The 20,691-nt window shown below is 35.1% G+C and overlaps 1 protein-coding gene across 3 annotated transcripts in view; it reads left to right on the top strand.

Moving 5' to 3' along the window:
* GABRA1 (gamma-aminobutyric acid type A receptor subunit alpha1) overlaps positions 1 to 19,998 on the top strand; it is a 55,500-nt gene extending 35,502 nt beyond the window's left edge. For all 3 annotated transcript variants that reach the window (XM_069484253.1, XM_069484254.1, XM_069484255.1), the window contains 3 exons: positions 10,994 to 11,146; positions 15,831 to 16,033; positions 17,104 to 19,998. In XM_069484253.1, the coding sequence (XP_069340354.1) occupies positions 10,994 to 11,146; positions 15,831 to 16,033; positions 17,104 to 17,415 (668 nt within the window). In that variant the 3' untranslated portion in view covers positions 17,416 to 19,998. The remainder of the gene's footprint in view (positions 1 to 10,993; positions 11,147 to 15,830; positions 16,034 to 17,103) is intronic.
* The last annotated feature ends 693 nt before the right edge of the window (positions 19,999 to 20,691 follow it).

Below are 20,691 nucleotides of genomic sequence, written 5' to 3'. Positions count from 1 at the left end.
ACAGCAGGTAGACACGTGAACTCTTAAGGATGAATGTCTGAATTGACTCCTTGTTCCTCCACCTTGCCAGTTGCCTGTAATCACCTTCCAGGGATGTTGGAAGGAATAAATTAAATTCATAAAGAGTATTTCTCACAATTCTTGGCACATAAAAAGCTTTTCATAAACATCAGCTGTCTAGGCCCCATTTATCGCCATGAGTCAATGGATCTTGCTGAATTTATAGCAGTGATCATTACATATGAGACATCAAAAAGCCAATTCCTTCTACAAACCTATTTGCATCTCTAGCAGAGGATCTTCCACAGCTAACACCAACAGAAATGTAGCCACATTGTTGCTCGTTCCCTGTATGTTGGAATTAAAAGTAAGTAGGGTGCCATCCTTTTTAGTGTTGCAACTGATTTAGTGATATGCTCAGAGCTAGGTCAGATACTGTGGAAAAGCTGAACCCGAATGTTTGAAGTTGTTTTGAATACCAAGATAAGAGTTTTGTTATGCAAGTATTTATTTTGTACTATCTGAAATGTGATCATCATATCAGATAATTATAAATAAAAGCTGGACTCCAACAATTAGAAAAATGTATGCCTTCCGAAGGCCAATATTTTTAATTATCTTTGATTACTGAAAGCTTTAACAGGGCTGGCAATTATTTTTTGGATGTTTTACAAAATTTAAGTTGATCTCATTCACTTAGATTTGTTAGTAAGAAAGAAAGATGATTTAGTAATAAATAAGGCAGTGGTGCTATTTGCCTCAGAAAAAAATTTCTTCCTTAGATTTCAGACTTTATTGGCACCCTCATAATTCTAACACATTCAAGTAATAGGTCAACATCTCTTGCTGTGATTATTGGGTAGGTTCTGCTTAATAGGATCTGTACTTTGCTTACTTAAAAGCACCGATAGCTAGCCTAGAAGATGAAATGTTTGTGCTTCTTATTTTTAAAATGGAGAAGATGGTTCCTTAGCTTTACTCTTCTTAGAAATGCAAGTGGCATAGTGGAAAGGGCATAGGCTTTGCAGTGACAAAAATGTGGACTCAAGTCCTGGTCCTGTAACTTAGAAGCCTTGTGACTTTGGGAGAGTCATTTATCCATTTGGAAAACTGGTCTCATTTAAGGAAAGAGAATCCTATAATTTTGCATTCAAGATGAGATAATGTTCATGTCCTTTGCTCATTTATTGATGGGGTTGTTTGATTTTCTCTTGTTGATTTTCTTAAGTTCTGTATAGATTCTGTTATCAGCCCTTTATTGGATGTGTAGAAAGCAAATATTTTCTCCCATTCTGTAGATTGTCTATTTGCTCTAATGATAGTTTCCTTGGCTGTGCAGAAGCTTTTTGGTTTGATCACATTCCATTTGTTTATTATATCCTGAATTAAAATAAAAAATAAATAAATAAAAGATGAGATGATGTAAAATACTGCAGAGTATTATATAGTAAGTGCTCAAAATGCTATATAATAGCTGTTGCTGTATTTCTGAAAATATCCCTAAATATGGAAAATGCTGAAGATTGTTCTTCCTTACAATGTGTTATATGGGAAAAGATACAGAAATGATTCGTGTTTACTTTTAAAAATTTGAATGTTGTTATCAGCTGGATATTATGTCAGGCACTAAAGATTCAATGATAGACAAGGCACAGATCTTGCTGTCATGGAATTTGAAGTCTAAGAGAGGATGAACACATAAACTATAATTATCAGAATGGGTAGCAAGTGCTGTGATTAACATCTTTGTGAGGGCAGGATCCATGTCTATGTTTTGTAACCCTATTATTTTCTGGAGTAGATGAGACATAGGAAGTGTTTATAAATATTTTGAATTAAATGAATAAAAAACAAATGCATCCAGCCTTGGATGATTGAGGAAGGATTGTTGCAGGGGTTGACTTTTAATTTTATTTGTGTATATCTGTGGGGGGCCAAATAATCACTGTTCTAGGCCAGCGCATTCGGAGTAATTCACATAAACCTTTTCCTCAGGAAACTCTCCATCTATTATTGTTAGAATTGAAGTTTGAGGATTTTAGGGAAACAACTTAAATGCAGTAGCATGTACGTAATAGTAGAAGTATATATGAAGCCTCAAAAGTTGTCTTCATTCTATTTCTAGCCCTGATGACCTTGACCATGTTGTTATAACCCTTTTTATGCCCAGTATCCATGTCTGCAAAATTAGTGGCTTAGTGAGAAGAGCTCGGAGACCCCCCCCCCCACCTTTGGTTTCCTAAAGATTCAACCTACCTTTATTCCTGTTGCTCAGAAAAAATGTGCAGTAAAAAAAATGGCCAATAGGATAAGAGACAGTGGCCCAAAACACTGTCACTAAGCGGCTAGACCTCACGTGTTGGGTCCATTAGAAGTAGTCATTCTGTGTCAGAACAGCAAGGTTACGTTGAAATAATGAGAAAATTCTCAAATGTGAAGTTCTGTTTGATGTACATTTTCAACTCCACAGCAAGACACAATTACACTTCCTCTGGGTCTTCTTCAGCTCATCAAGAATTGACCTTGATAGATTTCAGTGGAAAGAAACAAAGATCTTTGTATGAAGCCTACAATGCTGTATTTCACATCTTTTTTGTGCAGCCCTGAAAACATTAAGATGAATGCCATTGAGTGCTAACACCTCCCTATTTCTGCCAGGAGACCAGAGAAGGATGGCAAGAGAGAGCATATGCATTGAGAATGATTAGATAAAAGGCATCTTCTTCTCCTTTAAAATTCTCCAACGGGAGAGAATCAGTCAGAGCACCTCTTAGTAGCTTAGAAGGTGTTGTCCTATTGCCTGCCACCAACACACACGTGAACACAGAAACACACAGTCCCAGTGACCTCTTTCAGGCCCAAATATTTCTAGATCATTTCATTGACATAAGAGGGAAAAAGATGGGGATCCTAACACAATATTTAAAATTTTTAATTCAGTTCAAACACATTAGAGATGCAACCCCTTCCTTGAAGTCTGCCATTAAATTTAGGGAAAGATTTAGTTAGAGCCTTAGTTGGAAGTGCACTTATTCGCCTGGCAGAACAAAACCACTACAGGCACATAGGAAGGATGAATCCAGTCAGCTTTCAAATCCAATATAATTCTCTGTTATTCATTTACTTTTCAACTTCTTCCTTCAATCATTTGCTCATTTGCTGTATCTGACACTGAGACTATGCCCGGAGCCGAGAGGTGAAAGACACACAGCCTGTGCCCTCGGGGAGATCTTGGTTGTGTGACATAAGGAGCTACTATGTGTTGGTGCTGTTCTAATCTTCACATTCAGCTCTCAAAAACATCCTGGGATATGGGTATTGTTCTTATTGTCCCCATTTTACAGATGGGGTATTATTTGGGGCCCATAACTGGGAAGCAGCATACCGGGGATTTGAACCCGGGTGGTCTAGTTGCAAAGTACGTACTCTCGACTGCACGACATATTAGTAACAGGCAATGTAGACATGTGAGATGGGGAAGCATAATCGTTAAGAGTGTAGACTCTACAAGGGTTTAAATTCTGGTTTTGCTGCATACTAACTGTGTAACTTTTAGAAAGTCTTTTAATGTATCTGCTTATCTTTTCTCGAATATCTACTTCATGGGGTGCTATGATACGGAAATGAGAAAACGTGTGTAAATTTCTTAGAAGAGTATCTGGTGTGTAAAAACTATGCAATAGATATCATATATTAGTATTGGTGGAGCTACTACAAGATATATGATAGCATGAAGAAGAAAGTGGTCATTTCTGTTTTCAGGGTCAGGGAAGGCAGTTTGGAACTAGATTCCAGGCATAACTCCCCGTCTCTTTCCACCACACCACGTTATACTTCCTAAGCAATTGTTTAAAAAGATCCCATGCAAAAATTACCATGCAAAGTGATTTGAAGACATGAAATATAACTTATGAGAAAAAAATAATTAAATTGGTTATTAGGCATAAGAATAAAGTCAATATGCAGAAAGCAATAAGAATGTAGTAATTTAGAGTGTTTTTAAAACACATAATTATGACTGGAAGTTTTCCATATTTACCTAAGGAAATCTGATCACAGGATATTTAGGTTAGTTTGGTGAATAAGACTGTTTCTTCTGAGTAACTGTTGTTAATCCTTAAAACAGATGACTAAGAGACATTGTGGGATCCTCTTTCCTAGACACAGAGTCCTCTCTTGATGGTTTGATTTAAGGATGACCCTGCAGGGTCAAGAAAATGAGAAAAGCAAGTGTCTTCTTTGACTATCGGGTGAAAGTGGTGATCAACATTCATCAAAGGACCCTTAAGGCTTTCATTTATAAAACCTATTTCATTGTCTCCAGAGAAATAATTATAACCGTAAAATGTGAGATGTGGAAAAAAGCAAAGACTTATGCGGTCATCTGGTGAACCCATTTATATTGCAAATGAGGGAACAGATCCAGAGAGGCTAAATGACCTAAAATTATGATTGTCTCCTTATTCCTATTTAAATATCTTTGAAGCAGTTATAAAAATGCAACCACCACACTTTCAATGAGAGTTTTTTTTTTTAATTTCAGAATATTATGGGGGTACAAATGTTTTGGTTACATGGATTGCATTTGTACTGCTTGAGTCAAAGTTATAAGTGTTTCCATAACCCAGATAGTGTACATTGTACCCATTAGGTATGATTTCACCCATCCCCTTCCCCCCTTCACCTGCATGATTTCCGTTGAGTTGTACTTCCATTTGTGCACATGAGTGCTGGTCAGTTAGTTCCAATTTAATAGTGAGCATATGTGGTGTTGGTTTTTCCATTCTTGTGATACTTCACTTAGGAAAATGGTCTCCAGTTCTATCCAGATTGTTGCCAAAGGTATTAATTCATTTTTTATGGCTTAGTAGTACTTCATGGTAGACATATACTACATTTTATTAATCCACTCATGAATTAATGGGACTTGGGTTGATTCCACTTCTCTGCAATTGTGATTTTTTTTTATTTCAGCATATTATGGGGATACAAAAGTTTAGGTTACGTATATTGCCCTTGGCCCCCCTCCCCCTTGAGTCAGAGCTTCAAGCATGCAATTGTGAATTGTGCTGCAATAAACACTCTAGTACAAGTGTCTTTTTGATAAAATGATTTTTTCCTTTAGGTAAATAGCCAGTAGTAGTAGTGGGATTGCTGGATCAAATTGTAGGTCTACTTTTAGTTCTTTGAGGAATCTTCATACTATTTTCCATAGAGGTTGCACTAGTTTGTAGTCCCACTAACAGTGTATGAGTGTTCCTTTCTCTCCACATTCATGCCAGCATCTAATATTTTGGGGCTTTTTGATAAAAGCCATTCTCACTGGGGTTAGGTGATACCTCATTATGGTTTTAATTTGCATTTCTCTGATGATTAGTGACTTTGAGCATTTTTTCGTATGTTTGCTGGCCATTATTCTATCCCTTTTGAAAACCTTGTGCTCATGTCTTTTGCCCACTTTTTAATGGGGTTGTTTGATATTTTTCTTGCTGATTTGCTTGACTTCTTTGTAGATTCTGGTTATTAGCCCTTCACTGGATATATAGCATGTGAATATTTTCTCCCATTCTGTAGGTTGTCTATTTGCTCTGTTGATTATTTCCTTGCCTGTGCAGAAGTCTTTTAATTCGATCAAGTCCCACTTACTTATTTTTGTTGTTGCTGTGATTGCCCTCCAGGTCTTCTTCATAAATTCTTTGTCTAGACTGATATCTAGGAGAGTTTTTGCAACATTTTCCTCTAGAATTTTTATGGTTTCTTGTCTTAGATTTAAGTCTGTTATCCATCCTGAATTAGTTTTTGTGAGTGGTGAGAGATATGGATCCTGTTTCAATCTTCTACATGTGGCTATCCAATTTTCCCAGCACCATTTATTGAATAGAGATTCTTTTCTCCAGAGCATATTGCTGTCTACTTTGTCAAATATCAGATGGCTGTATATGGATGGTTTTATATCTGGATTCTCTGTTCTTTCCCATTGGTCTATATCTCACTTTTTGTGCCAGTACCATGCTGTTTTGGTTACTATAGCCTTGTAGGATACCTTAAAGTCTGGTAAAGTGATGCCTCCAGATTTGTTCCTTTCACTTAAGATTGCTCTGGCTAATCAGGCTCTTTTCTGGTTCCAAACAAAGCGTAGAATTATTTTTTTCTTGATCTGTGAGAAATGACATTGGTATTTTGTTAGGGATTGCATTGAATCTGTAAATCACTTTGGGTAGTATAGACATTTTAACAATGTTGATTCTGCTGATGCATGATTATTTCAATAAGATTTTTAATATATCTCACATTTTGAAATGGTAGCATCTATGGAAAACAGTGAGTTTAGACTACTTTGAAGGAAACTGACAGCTTCACATGGAATCAATCAATGTTCAATACAATTGTTGAATGACTGGTTGATTTCCTGAGCTGGAGAAAGAATACACTTAACTTTTCTACCTTCACATTATAAATAAGCATAGGGCTCTGATTTTTTTTAAGATACTTTTACATCTATTATTTAATTTTATCTTCACAGAATCCCAGGAAACAGTTAAGTTAAATACTATTGTATTAATTGGATAAATCAGGAAACTGAAGCCAAATGAAGTTAAGCAAAGTATTTACCTTAAAGTAATTAACACTTGAGAAGGCAAAGATTGGAAGCCAGGTCTAAAGAAACCCTTAATGCTGCTTTGCAAAATTATACCCTTGCTTCTTTTCTTCCATTTTCCTTAATTTTTGTATTGTAGTATATCAGAAATATTGTCATATCTAATTTACAAGTTTCCCTCAGGGTTAGATGATGTGCAAGGATATTTGAATTAAAATTCTTTTAGACTGTTGAATTAGAGGAAAGGATTTTGACATGCTTAGTGCATAAGCACTTGATGTCTAGACACTCTTTCAATCCAATTAGGAGACTGTTTTTGTTGTTGCTGTGTTTTTCTTTCATTTTTAAGCTAATTCAAAATGATTCTGATATTGCTGCCCTTTCCTTTCCTTATTTGAAAGTTGTTTGCCAACAGTTTCTAGATTTTATTTAATTTAGGAGAATGGTTTCAAAACATTGAAATTCCTCTTATTCCTCCCCTAATCTGTTAGGAAAGAAGTTGTTTATAAAACAAATATAATGTCAAATAATGGTTCTTCAGATCTCCAAAAATTATATTCTTTTTAGAATCTTTGCAAAAATGTCACATTGCAAACAACAAAAGATAATGGAATACATATAGGCACTCATTTTTCTGACATTATATAAAAGATGGATTTTTTTTTTTTTTGAGCTGGTGACATTTTGCAGGCCACAATTGAAGGAATTGTTAGGAATAATGTGCACCCCAGGGATGGTGAAACGTCACATATCCACACAAGGCTATATTTTAACAGAGTCCTGGGAAAATTGTTTTTCTGTATTTTTCTAAATTTGGATCACTTCTTTCTTTTCAAATGACCTTGGAGATGTCACCAAAGGAATGCACAGAAAATAAAACGAAATTAATTAGTTAACATTTTGTTTACCCTTCAAAAGAAAGATGCTTATGAATTTCATTTTGATTGATTGCCTTTAAGCCTCCATTTTCACCATAGGCAGGTATTGAGCACTGAGGATATGGAAGGTAATGCTATATCCAAAGGCTATCATTCTCCCCAATTAGCTTGAAGTTTAGTGGGAGGGATATATGCATATAAATAACTCAAATACAAAGTATGGTATATTACCATACATATAAACAAGAACTAAGAAGTTGAATGTACTAAGTGATCAGTAAATGGCAGGTATATCATTAATAACAATTAATAATGAAAGCATGCATGGATGCATGGATGATTTCCTGCTGTAGAGAGCGAATGTGTTCTTTTACTAATACTTCTACCAATACTGTTTGGAGAGAAGAGTGAAGAAAATGAATAAAAGAACTAAAATTTATTGTAACATGCTTATGTATTATCATCTTATTTGGAGCCATTATTCTTTATTCTCCCCACATTATACTTTTAACTATTTTGTAAACAAGGAAACTGAGGACAAGAGAGTTTAAGTGAGTTTTCCAAGACAACATGGCAACAAAATTGTGGATATGGGTTTTGAATGCAAATACATTCTCTTCCCATGCAAATACATATTCCTCTATAGGACATTCCTTTTTATTCTACTGAAGACCTGTTATGTGGCCTGAACCCAACCTATAGATGAACAACATATTCAACCACAGAAAATACCAAGTAGAGGTTTGTAGGCAACATATTGGGATGTAAAAGCATCTGGAGAGATATGAGAATGAAATGCATATTAAAGCTATGACATGGATAGTTTTGGGAAAGCAGGTCAGGGAGTTTGCTTGTTATTATGTAGAACTGGAGAGAGTTTATATTGTCATGGATTAGAGGAAAGTGTTTGCTACTGGCATCTAGTATATAGAGGCCCCAGATGCTGCTAAAAATTCTACAGTGCACAGGAAAGCCCCATACAAGAAACAATTATCTGGTCCAAAATGTCAATGGTGCTGAGGTTGAGAAACCCTGATGTAGATAATGAGAATCCATTGAGGTATTGTAAGTAAGAAAATGAGTGGTATGATCACATATGTAAAAGATCACTCTACATCAAAAATTAGTGAAAACTGGAGTTAGAATGTGAAACAAGACAGGTAATAGGTTGTTCTAATAAATCCACAAAGGAGATAAGTGCAGTGACCATGAGGTAAGAAGAGGCGAATCAGAGATACTGCATATTGGAATTGAAATTGTGATGATCAACTGGCTCCTTCCTTTTTCTTTCCAAAGCACTACCCAATATCCAAGGACTAAATCCAGGTTTTTAGCCTGAGTAAATAGACAGATGATAGTGCCATTAATTAAAAGAGGGCCCCAGTGGAGAACCAGCACTGCCATGTGCTGGACATTCTTTTGTGAGAAGAGTTAGCCAAAGAGAGTTTTGAACAGATTTAGTTGGTGGTATCAGTGAGAAATCAGTATCTGTGAGATAGATATTGTCTAGTCTAGATCCGGGAATACAGGTCTTAATTTTGAGGATGTGGTCACTTACAAATGTAGATTTTGCAGCCATCTGCACAGCTAGATAAAGATGACACTAAGAGCAAGAATAACAAGGAGAATTGCTTGTTAGAGTCAAGAAAACGTAAGGAAGAGAGCTGAGGAGAGAATTGCACCTCATTTTTTCTTTAGGAACTCCCACATTTACATTAAAGAAAGAGGAAAAGTATCTGATGAATATGACAAACTCAATAAATAATTTCTAATTGAAATAATCAATGAGTGAAAAGAAGAAATAGAAAATGAGCAAAAAAGGGAAAATGAAAATTGAGAGTGTGCTGTCAAGAAGGTAGGGACAGTCATCATTTGATGCGATGAAGAAGGTGAGCATCTTGCTGGAAGACTGAGAAAGAGGCTTTAGTTACAAAGATAATGATGAAGTCCTGAGCAGTTGTAGTCACATTATAGGGGCTGCAGTTAGATATCCATGGTCTGAGATAAAAATGTTAGGTTGAGGAGGTTCTGTTTGGAGGAGAAAGGAAGGAGAAAGGTGGAGAAAGGTGAGTTCTAAAGAAAGTGATATTTTCTTAGCTAGCGCACATCTGTTTCTCTCCTCCCCACCCACAGTTAGCTAGCCATACATTCTGAGTGAATAAGGACAAAAACTGCTGAGATTTGTAACTGAGAAAATATAAAGCAAAGAAAAATAAAACCCTTCTGCAATTTGGGTTGTGTGTCTATTGCTTCACACCTTTAAATGAAGTCAGAATTTGGATTATATAAAGACTATGGAGAGTGCCTAAGCAATCCACTTTTTTCCTAGACCATGTTAGACATGGGGAAGCTCAAGGGCTGGTTATAAATACAGATTGTCTTGGCAATTCAAAGACAGGTTTGTGAATCTAGGTGGGATTTGAAGAATTGCATTTTTCAAAAGCTTCCTAGGTGATTCTGAAAAATAAATTTTGAGAAACTGTTCCTGAAAATTTGGTACTTGCATCCTAGGCCAAATCAGTGAGAATGAAGTATGAAGACAAGTGGTTTGAGCAAAAGGAAAGAGAAGTTTATTAATTTGCTGGCAAATGAGGAGGGCAGTGGACTTTCATCTCAAAGACTGCCATCCTGCCTTTAAGCAGAAAAAGAGGTCTTTCTAGAAGGGGTTTTTTGGTAGTCAGGCTCAGTCTACATGACCAGTGTCACATGTTGTGGCTTCGGGCTGTTGTTGTTTAACTATAATTGGTGGTTTCGCTTGACCTTATCTCGGGTGACCCTTGTCGGACAATTCTGTTGAGCCATCTCCTGTGGCTTAAGATACTAGAAAAACAAACAGCAAAGAACATTTTTCTGCCCATTTGATTACTGGCCTTGGGGAAGGAATTCAGGCTTTAATTCCCAAAAGGGTGAGGGGTTTTTCAGAGACAACTTGGAAAACATTTCATTGCCCTTTTTCCATCCTTTACATCTGTTACAAAGCAATGGATTCTAGCCTACTCTTATTTTGTAGATCACGCCAAGCTAAATTACTCATCTGAGGTCAGAGAGATACTTAAGGAAGTGCTTGAGCTAGAATTAAACTGTCCTGACCTGCACACCAAAGCTCCTTCAGCAGACCTTGTGAATTTGCCTTGTAATGGAGGCACTGAGGATCTAATCTGTTTCTGATCCATTGCTGTATGTCAGAAAATTTAGCACATTGTCCTCTCAGTTAGTAAAGCCCATCTGTAAATATGCTTTCAGATTTGTCCCTTTAATATATGATGTATCAGCATTAGGAGGTAAGAATATCCGTGAAGACTCTGGCACCTCCATCTCATCCTCAGAGCCATTTTCCTGTGTGTTAAAAATGTTTCTTTTCTCTTCTGGATAAAAAGGTCTCTCTCTAAGAACTGGGTGTCAGGTGGAGAAAGGATGTGTCTAACCTCCAAGCCTTTGCTCCTGAGACTAAACCTCAGAGATAACATTTATTTTCAAGGTCAAGTTGTTCAACCTTACTGTCTGTTTCATTCTCTAGGAGAATATGTTGTTATGACCACTCATTTCCACTTGAAGAGAAAGATTGGCTATTTTGTTATTCAAACATACCTACCTTGCATAATGACGGTTATTCTCTCACAAGTCTCCTTCTGGCTCAACAGAGAGTCTGTACCAGCGAGAACTGTGTTTGGTAAGTGCCAGTCAAGATACCATGGCAAGGGTGGGGAGGGCAAGTTATATCATATCTGTGACATTGCAAAGAAAATGAAAAAATCATTATACATTCAAATATGAAGTTAGTACAGTAGAAAGGGTCAAGGGCTTGTCATTCTCATGGTATACTTTCTTTAAATAGCATGCTGTTTTAGTGCATGTGAATAGATGTATTAATAAACATTTGACTTGATATTTGGGTATAGAAAAGAAGTAAAGCTGGAATAAAGTGCATAATACCAGATCAAAAATGCATACACAGAAACCTTAATATTTAAATCATATATTTAGAATACATCACATGTACCAGTGCATTTTTTAGAAATCTTAGAAAATAGCAGCAAAAGTACTTCCTTACATATGTAAAAGTTGGGTTTCTTTAAGTAGGGAGAGCTAATTGATGACCATGATATCAGCAATAGGAATATCTCAATTTACCTAATTTGTGCACTCCTGAAGAATTACAAATATATGTATTTTCTATTGAAATATTGTAAATGACCTAAATGCTTCAAGTTAATGCAATCTAGTGGGGAATTGTTTAAAGGATAAAAAAACCTCTTACTAATAGGAAAACTTCCCTTGTAATTTATTATTATAGAATTTGTGTTTCATATAAAGAAGTATCTCCTGCCTGTATCCCAGTATGCTATCTCAACTGTACTTCACAGACTGATAAAAATTCCATTATAACAAATTTATTGATTCATTCATTCAATGTATTTTTATTTGAAACCTACAAGTGGCCCTTCTACATTCTAGGCACAGAATACAGTAGTGAACTGAACATAAACCACTCCCCTCATGATAGTATAGTCTGGAGATTAACCTTGGAATAGTCGTAAAATTATAGATAACATTTGTTGACTGCTTTTATACTAGGCTCTGTTCCATGCAATTAGCCTACATTATCTTATTTAACCCTAATAGCCTATATACTATAATTATCCCCATCGTATAAAAGTGAAACCTAAGGAACAAGAAATTAAGTACTCTGCCCAAGGTCAGAAGCTGTTAGGTAGAGGAGTCTGGAAGAAGACCCAAGCACTTAGCTCTGGAGTCTGTGCTCCTAGTGATGACGCTGTATCATCACGTCTGTGCTATCATACTACAATGACAAGACACGGAATGAAGTTGTGGTCAACTTCGTTCATCTAGAAATAGCAACCTCGGTGAAAAGTTCAGTTATCAAGGTTCATTCCACAAATACCAACTAGGCACCTGCTGTCTTTAAGTCCTGAGACATTCCTATGGTATCATCCTGCAATAATATGCAACATAGGAAAAATCAGTAATCTCAGAAAAAAAGCAAGACTCTGCTACAAGTGCTCAGAAAAGTATCTTTTCTTCTGAACTTGGCAAGTTGCTTCTAAGTTGGAAACCACCAAATCTTTGCTCTGACAATAGCCTAAGCACACAGCTAAATGAATATCCAGAATAATTCTAGCTGCAGAGCAAACGAGCAGTTCATTTTGAACACATTTTTGCCTATTACCATTTATCAGTATTAACTAGTGTTGAAGCCTGAACTCTTGTTAAGGTGCTCACTTCTATACGTATATGCCATTTGATCCCTTTATTCACTAAGAAATAATTAAAAAAAAAAAAAAACAGGACACAGAATACGCTTATTTTGTGTGTTTTTGTTTTGTTTTATTTTTGTAGAATGAGCCCAGAAGTATAGTGAAAAAGATTGTTTTTAAATGATGACTTTTCCCCCTCCCACCCCAAGAAATTCTACTCTATGTATTTGGAAATTCTGTAAAGTGTTTCAGGATGTTTTATAAGTGAAAAACATTGTTATTAGCATTTTCAATGTTCTTGTATCTCAACTGACGCATGCCCTTTTAGCGAACATAGCTACATATCTGTAAACTCAGCTGTGGCAAGTATTTCTGTGTTTCAAGTTGTATATTTATAATGTTTTAACTTCAATAGAATCACAAATACAATTTTCCAGACCTTTAACCTTTTAACATTTATTTAGCACACGTTTCTATTCTTTTTAGTCTGAACTCAGCACATTTTCCTGAACTCTGTGATATGCCTGAGGGGATCACAAATATTTTAAAAAATACCAAAAGAAAAAGAAAAATTAAATTCTGTACTTTATAACAGTGTGTTAAAAGGCACCCAGAATGCAACAAAGTTGAAGTCTATTTTGTGCTTAAAAAGATCATCTTCTTGGCCTTCCATGCTGTTTGTAGACAATGTGGTCATATAACTTTGCTGCCAAATGCATCCAAGTTTTAGGCTCAGTCTCACCACCTACCAGTTGTACAACATGGGCCAATTCACTTCATCTTTCTCAGCTTCAGTTGCCTATAACATGAGAGGACAAGAAAAGTGAAGTAATGCTATTTAAAAAAATCAAATGAGAACAATAAAATAAAATATATAAATCGTCTGGCTTAGTGCTTAGAACTTAATAGCTGTTCGACACATTTGTGTTCCTTTCCCTTTCCCTGTAGCAGGAATTGTAAGGCAACAAACACACACACGAACACTTTTCTTTATGTTATTCTTAACTGCTCTTAAATTATGGATACATTTGGCTTAAGAATACCTATTCTCAAATTACTTCTGACAGCTGCCTACATAAACCAAAATTTGAAAAAAATAGAATTCACTGTAGCAGGAATTTATCAAAAAGGATTGATGTTGTAAATTTAACAGTAATTAGTTTTGCCCTTAGTAAGTATCAGGCTAAGTGCTAAAGGCTTTATTGCATTATTTCACATAATAGTTATAAAAGTCCTTTGAGTTAGACTTATTAAAATAAATTTATGGGGAAATTTTTTTTAAAAAGCAGGAGAAAACCAAAAAAAAACAGAAGCTCAAGATTTTGAGGCAATTTTCCCAAGGTCATGCAGCAGTTATAGAACTGGTATTTGAAACTAGGTTGCCCTGGACTTTTAATTATCTTATTATTTGCTGAAGTTCATATTGATATGTGAGCTTGGAGGCAGTTTTCCAGCCAATATTCCTTAAACCATTTGTTAGTTATGCAATATGGATAATGCTCCAGAACTTTCTGCAAATCCCCAAAGCTCAAAGTAAGTCAATTTCTTACAACTCTGAACAAGTGTCTAAAATGCAATTTAATAAAAAATCTCACAGTGTTTCTCCTTAATCATATCACTTCCTAATGTAGTTACAAAGCCCATCTACCTTGAAATTCATGGAAAACTAGGGAATACTGGTTGATTTAGAGCAGTTTACAAAACTGTGCTACATACCAGCTATGTGACCATGCTGATTTGCTAAAATCTGTCAAAAGAGAGAATCATAGATATGAGTTTTAGATACATGGAATGACAACACCTTCCACAGCAATACTTTATTTATAATCTTTAAAATACTTTCACATTATTAGATTTAATCCTCACAATAATCTTGTGAATGATTGGGCAGAAATTTCCCTTTCCTAGAATTTCAGTGATGGTATAGACAGTAGAGAGAAGGAAAGACAAATTATCGCATTTATAGATATGGAGTCTGAGGTCCCTAAAAGTTAATTCACTTACTTGAGATTATAGAGCTAATAAGTGGTGAGGCTGAGACTTGTCCTTGGAAGAGGTCAGGATTGTTTCCATAGCATGTAGCCTGATCCACCCCAACCGGCTTACTATGAGTTGTTTATTAAACATTTTTAAATGACTTAAAAGGAACCTTATGGATTTATACTTCTGTACCTAGTACAGTACATTACATATAGTAGGTAGGCAGCATTAACTTGTTAAATGAACATTAAAGGATATCATCTTTCACATATTACCTCATATAATTATCTAAATAAACTAAACAGGGCCAACTTGAAAACTGCTATGGATAGATTTGCAGAGTAGGGAAGATGAGGCAGCATTAGAAGGAAGGGAAAGATTGTGAACACTTGAATCAGACAAATCTGTGCTTATATGTTGGTTTTGCTAATTCTTAACTATGTGACTTCTAGCAAGTTACATGAAACTTAGTATTTTATATATATATATATATATGTCTGTGTGTATAATACATGTCTATATGTATGTTGGCATACACACACACACACACATATATATATACACACACACATGTGTGTGTGTGTGTGTGTGTTGGCTTCAGGAATTTCTTCAAAAGAATAGGTATTTTAGAATCAGAAAAAAATTAGTATAAAAGCAGAAGAGTTGATGTGGAAAATTATCAGCCCCAAATTGTTCAATTATCTGTTACCAAGAAGTCATTGCCTTTTTGGTTTATATATTTGGGGTACACAGAATATTAAACAGAATTGAGGATTTAGAGATTCCTTATGGATCAGAGGCAGTGAAGATGTATAATATTTCAAGAGCTGAGTACAGTGAGGAGTGTTATTTCCTGTCTCACCCAGGATACCATGTTCGAAGTGCCCATTTAAAGGAGTTCACTATCTTACCAATAGCTCCTCAATAGCAGAGCAGTTTATGCCTACAAGATATCACCCTGAGTACTGTCATACACTATGAACCACAAACTACACCAGGGATAAATGAAGATTCATCCATCCCAAACCCAAATGGGGTGAATTAGAACCCACATTCTGTCATGGTACTGTTGATTTCCCTTCATTCAAGTAGGCTGACCTCCAGTGATAAAATTTTGTAATATGGACCTACATATCCATTTAATATTTTTCTTTACAGGAGTGACAACTGTGCTCACCATGACGACTTTGAGTATCAGTGCCAGAAATTCTCTCCCTAAGGTGGCTTATGCCACAGCTATGGACTGGTTTATTGCAGTGTGCTATGCCTTTGTGTTCTCAGCTCTGATCGAGTTTGCTACTGTAAACTATTTCACCAAGAGAGGTTATGCATGGGATGGCAAAAGTGTGGTTCCAGAAAAGGTAAATGCTTTCCTAGTCCCCGTGATATGTAACTATTATGTCTCTTTAAACCTATGAGAAAGAATGTTTGGCCCTGGGGGTTGGCATGAGTAAGCAGAAAGAGGAGAAATGAAGATTCTTTTTTTTTCTTATATCATAAATAATTACGTGCTATGATAATTTTGTTACTGCCAAAGGGAGTGGCTGTTTGAGTGGATAGAAGTGCAGAGTAGAGTGAGGGAGATAAAGGAGACACATGAAGGTAAAGATTTCTAGTCAAATATGCTTTCCTGTTGTCTCTATTGATTTGAGAACAGGGACAAACTGTTAACCAACCTGAAATTAGGAGCAAATAAACTTACACAAATCATTATTTAACAAGTCCATTATAATTTTTGTAACTTGAAAATCATAGTCTTCCAGTTGTTTTCTGAGACGAATCACTTTGAGCATAAATTTATAGCTATAATACTTCCATTGAATTGAGTTTGCAAATTGAACCATCCACAATTTTCAGTGAAATCAAAGGCAGGCACATTTTCTCTTTCCAACATAGACAGTTGCTTTAGGGATCATAACATGCAGACATTACCAAGAAATGTTTTAGAAGTAATCTAGGAGGACTTGCGCTACAGCAGTTTTTCCCAAATTCTATTCTACAGAATAGTGGTGTCTTGAGATAGTCCCTGAAAATTCGATTCTGTGGTCAAATCCACTTGAATATCGCTACATTCTGTATTGCATAGTCAAAGTATATTAAAGAGGCTGAAAGGGTCTTATGGTATAAAATCAGTTGACTGTTTATGTCATAGTTACACAAAGGTATTAGATTAAATAATCCTTTGTGGTGGTAACAGCTACCATATTTAATAGAATCTAAGGTGCTCCCCCTCTTGATGGCAAAGGCTGTAAGATATTATCCACATTTTAAATTTATCCCAATAAGACAGTCGTTGATTATGTTTCTTAGATTTTTCAATAAAGCACAGACTTGGGTTCCAAAGTAAGGGCTACTTTGCTTAACAACTTATAATTTTTACTTCTCACAGTTTTACTAAACAAAATGCTTTATTGTTTTCTTTCTTCCACAGCCAAAGAAAGTGAAGGATCCTCTCATTAAGAAAAACAACACTTATGCTCCTACAGCAACCAGCTACACCCCGAATTTGGCCAGGGGTGACCCTGGATTGGCCACCATTGCTAAAAGTGCAACCATAGAACCAAAAGAGGTCAAGCCCGAAACAAAACCGCCAGAACCCAAGAAAACCTTTAACAGTGTCAGCAAAATTGACCGACTGTCAAGAATAGCCTTCCCGCTGCTATTTGGAATCTTTAACTTAGTCTATTGGGCTACCTATTTAAACAGAGAGCCTCAGCTAAAAGCCCCCACACCACACCAATAGGTCTTTCTAGTCATCTTCCATCGTTCAGTCCTTTGCACTGGGAATTGCTTTATGTTCTCGACGCAGTAATTCCCATCTGCTTTATTGCCTCTGTCTTAAAGAATTTGAAGGTTTCCTTATTTCCATAATTCCTAATAAGAACAAGAGACCCCTGTCTGGCAGTCCAGAGCAGAGTGGAGTATACAGTGTGGAGACAGGATTCTGAAAGAGGAGGGGAGAGAGCAAAACCATGTCAGAAGGAGACAGAATGAGAGAGGAAAGGAGGGGGAAGAAGGTTCAAAGATAAGAGAGCAAGTAGAAGAAAAATAAAACTTAACTATAAACCCAAGATCATTTGTAGATATATATTTCCAAATATTCTAAAAAAAGAGATACTGTATATGTGAAAAATATTTTTATGTGAAGGTGTTTAAAAGGATACATTATAAATGTTTCATGAAGAAAAATTTTGAAAGATCTATGTCTTTATTGCACAAACTATGGCGTGTTTATGTTTTTGTTTAGTTTTTTAAGCTGATGTATAGATAGCTTTAACATTTTGTTTCCAAAGCTAAAAATCCCCAATTTTTTTCCTCTTAAAAAATGCCTAATGCATTATTTTGTCATAAAATGCTATTTTTAAATTCATGGAAATTTCATAGGCAAAGGTGCAGCTGCTCACTGTAGAACACATTTAGTCCAATGGAGAGAAATGCTTTAAATAGGCTACTTCATTATCATCTGAGCTTTTACCACTAGACTCAAGGAAGAATCATTTTAATAGACACATACACTCAATAGAAACTAAAAAAAATTAAAATAGAATAAAATAATTTAAAAATATTCCCTTTTCCACCCGACTTCCTGATAGCACATGGGCCCAATTATCATTTGATTCTCATTATAAAGATGTTTATAGAGGGGCAAAAATATTTTGCAAGCTCTAGAATTGTTGAATGTATTCTTTTATATAACTACATTAAAAGCTGTAGATTGAAATTTATGACTAGCAAACAAAAATAGAATATATAAATTATATATGTAAATATACAGCATGAGATTGTACATTTTTTACTTTTTTAAAAGTTGTGTTCTTAAAATATTGTGTAGGAATCACCACTCTTAGCTGTTATAATGTTGTTAAATGCTATGGAAATGCATTTGGAGCCTGCATTTAAGAACAGAACAGCTGGTAGGAATCAGATGGAACTTAAAACATATGGGTATGAAGTCCACTTATGTAGAAAAAACTTATAATTTCAAACGTTGTCTCGTGTACAGTAGTAGATCAGTTGCTATCTGTTCAAGTCATGCCACACCACATCTCCCTATTTTAGACTATTGTAATATAAAAAGAAAATGGGAAGCATTAGTTGGAGCTAGAAAAATCTACTGTACATTACTGCTATATTTGCTGATACCAACTACTTCAATAAGTGTTGTACCATATGTAGCATTAAATATAAAATACATAAAAGAATGTACAGAAAATAGCTTTTATTGAGTAATATTATTACATTTCATTTATACTGTAGCAATATATTTGTAGGTATACTATGTAAGGGCTTTAAATTACAGAGGTCCATTAATATTCTCGATAAAAATTCTAGTCTGTTTCATTACTGCCCAGATGTTTTAGAGATAAATATTTATGCAGAAGGTATTTTTGAAGTCTCCTTTTGTCTGACAGAGTTTCACAGATATTTAAATTTCATGTTCAGAATCCACAGGTCATGGTCTAAACACATTTAGAATACGACAACATAAACTGTTAGCGTAATTGCCAAATGAGGCAGTTGGGATCCATACCCAAGTTTTGAGCAATGTTTTTCTCAAAAAGCTGCTATCCAATGATGTAGGAAAATACACTGTGTTTTCCTCAACAAACTCTGGTTTTCTTTTTAAATGTGCTTCGTTGTTTGATTTGGTCCTGCCTAAATTTCATGAGCTAGGCCAATAAAGGCTGAACCAAGGACATCTCATCCTCTGCTATCATGTATAGATATTATGTATAGAAAATAAAATAAATTATGGCTCTGACTTCTGTGTTGCTGTTTATCTTGTTATTTTTTGGCGTTAACCTAATGTGTTAATTGAGAGCTTTTTGACTTTCATACTCCTCATGGCTAACTTTTGGTGTGTGTTTTGTTCATTAGATGTGAATATTTCTTATTAGTCTGCTTTCTGCTATGCAATGACTGCATTTCTATCATTTCTTAGTTTGTTAGTATATGTGGATGGTATTCTACTGTATAAATTGATTGCACAGTTTATCAAAGACAAATTATTCTATGTAGCTTTTCTACAGTGCTTTGCTAAACCATGTAATACTAGTTAAGTCTTCCTTGAAAATAAAGATACACTCTTATAGGGGACAGTTCCTGTTTACTCCGGGAATTTTTTTTTAAAGATGACACTGAATGTTTATTGCACCTTAGTGCAGTGAAGTGGCAATAAAACTTAACATGAATCAAGGTTGTTTATGGCAGATGCATGTATTGCTTTACAGAGTTTAGCAAAAGCTCTTAATTTTATGTCATACTGTATTCTATTATAATAATAAAGCTAACATTATTCAATAATAAAATGGAATACTTGACTCTCTTTTCATAGTATTAAAAGGACGTTCCTTTGTCCTGTTTTAACACATTTTTAGGTTAGGAGCACCTAAAAGTACCAAGTGCTAACAGGAATCTAGGCCACTTGAAAGATTTTTGAAAATGTCTCAATAGTATTATCCTAAACTGTGATTTTAAAACAATTACTTAAAATATAGAAATTTACTAAATACCTGGTATCTGGTGTTATTAGCAGCACTTCAAAATTTTTAAAACATAAATAGAACAGAAGTAAAATCTGAAATGATAATGAAGTTTGCTCATATCTATTGTTAATATAGGGAATTTGTTTTCTGATATGCCCCCAGAGACTCTGGTTTAATTGTTTTGGGGATGAAGTCTGAGCACTGGAGTTTTAAAAGCTCTCCAGATGACTCTTACTATGTAGCCAAGGTTATTACATTGTTAATATTTTTTTATTTTTTATTAAATTCCTTAATATTGCCATAACCAAATAGATCAAAGTAAATAATATTTATACTCACTTGAAAGACAATAGAAAAATTATTTAAATGATAGGCCTAAAATTACACAGTTTCTACACACCAGACCACATAAGGAAAAAATCTTTCTGTGTTAGATAGTGGCCATATCAAAATAAAATAAATTGCATTTTAACAAATAAAACATATATTCTCCTTAAAAAATAATTTACAACTTAAAAAAATTATTTTAAAAT

This window comes from Eulemur rufifrons, chromosome 10 (assembly GCF_041146395.1).
Source record: "Eulemur rufifrons isolate Redbay chromosome 10, OSU_ERuf_1, whole genome shotgun sequence".
Lineage (NCBI taxonomy): Eukaryota > Metazoa > Chordata > Mammalia > Primates > Lemuridae > Eulemur > Eulemur rufifrons.
The sequence above is the reverse complement of the archived record's forward strand: the minus strand, read 5'-3'. Positions and strand labels throughout refer to the sequence as shown.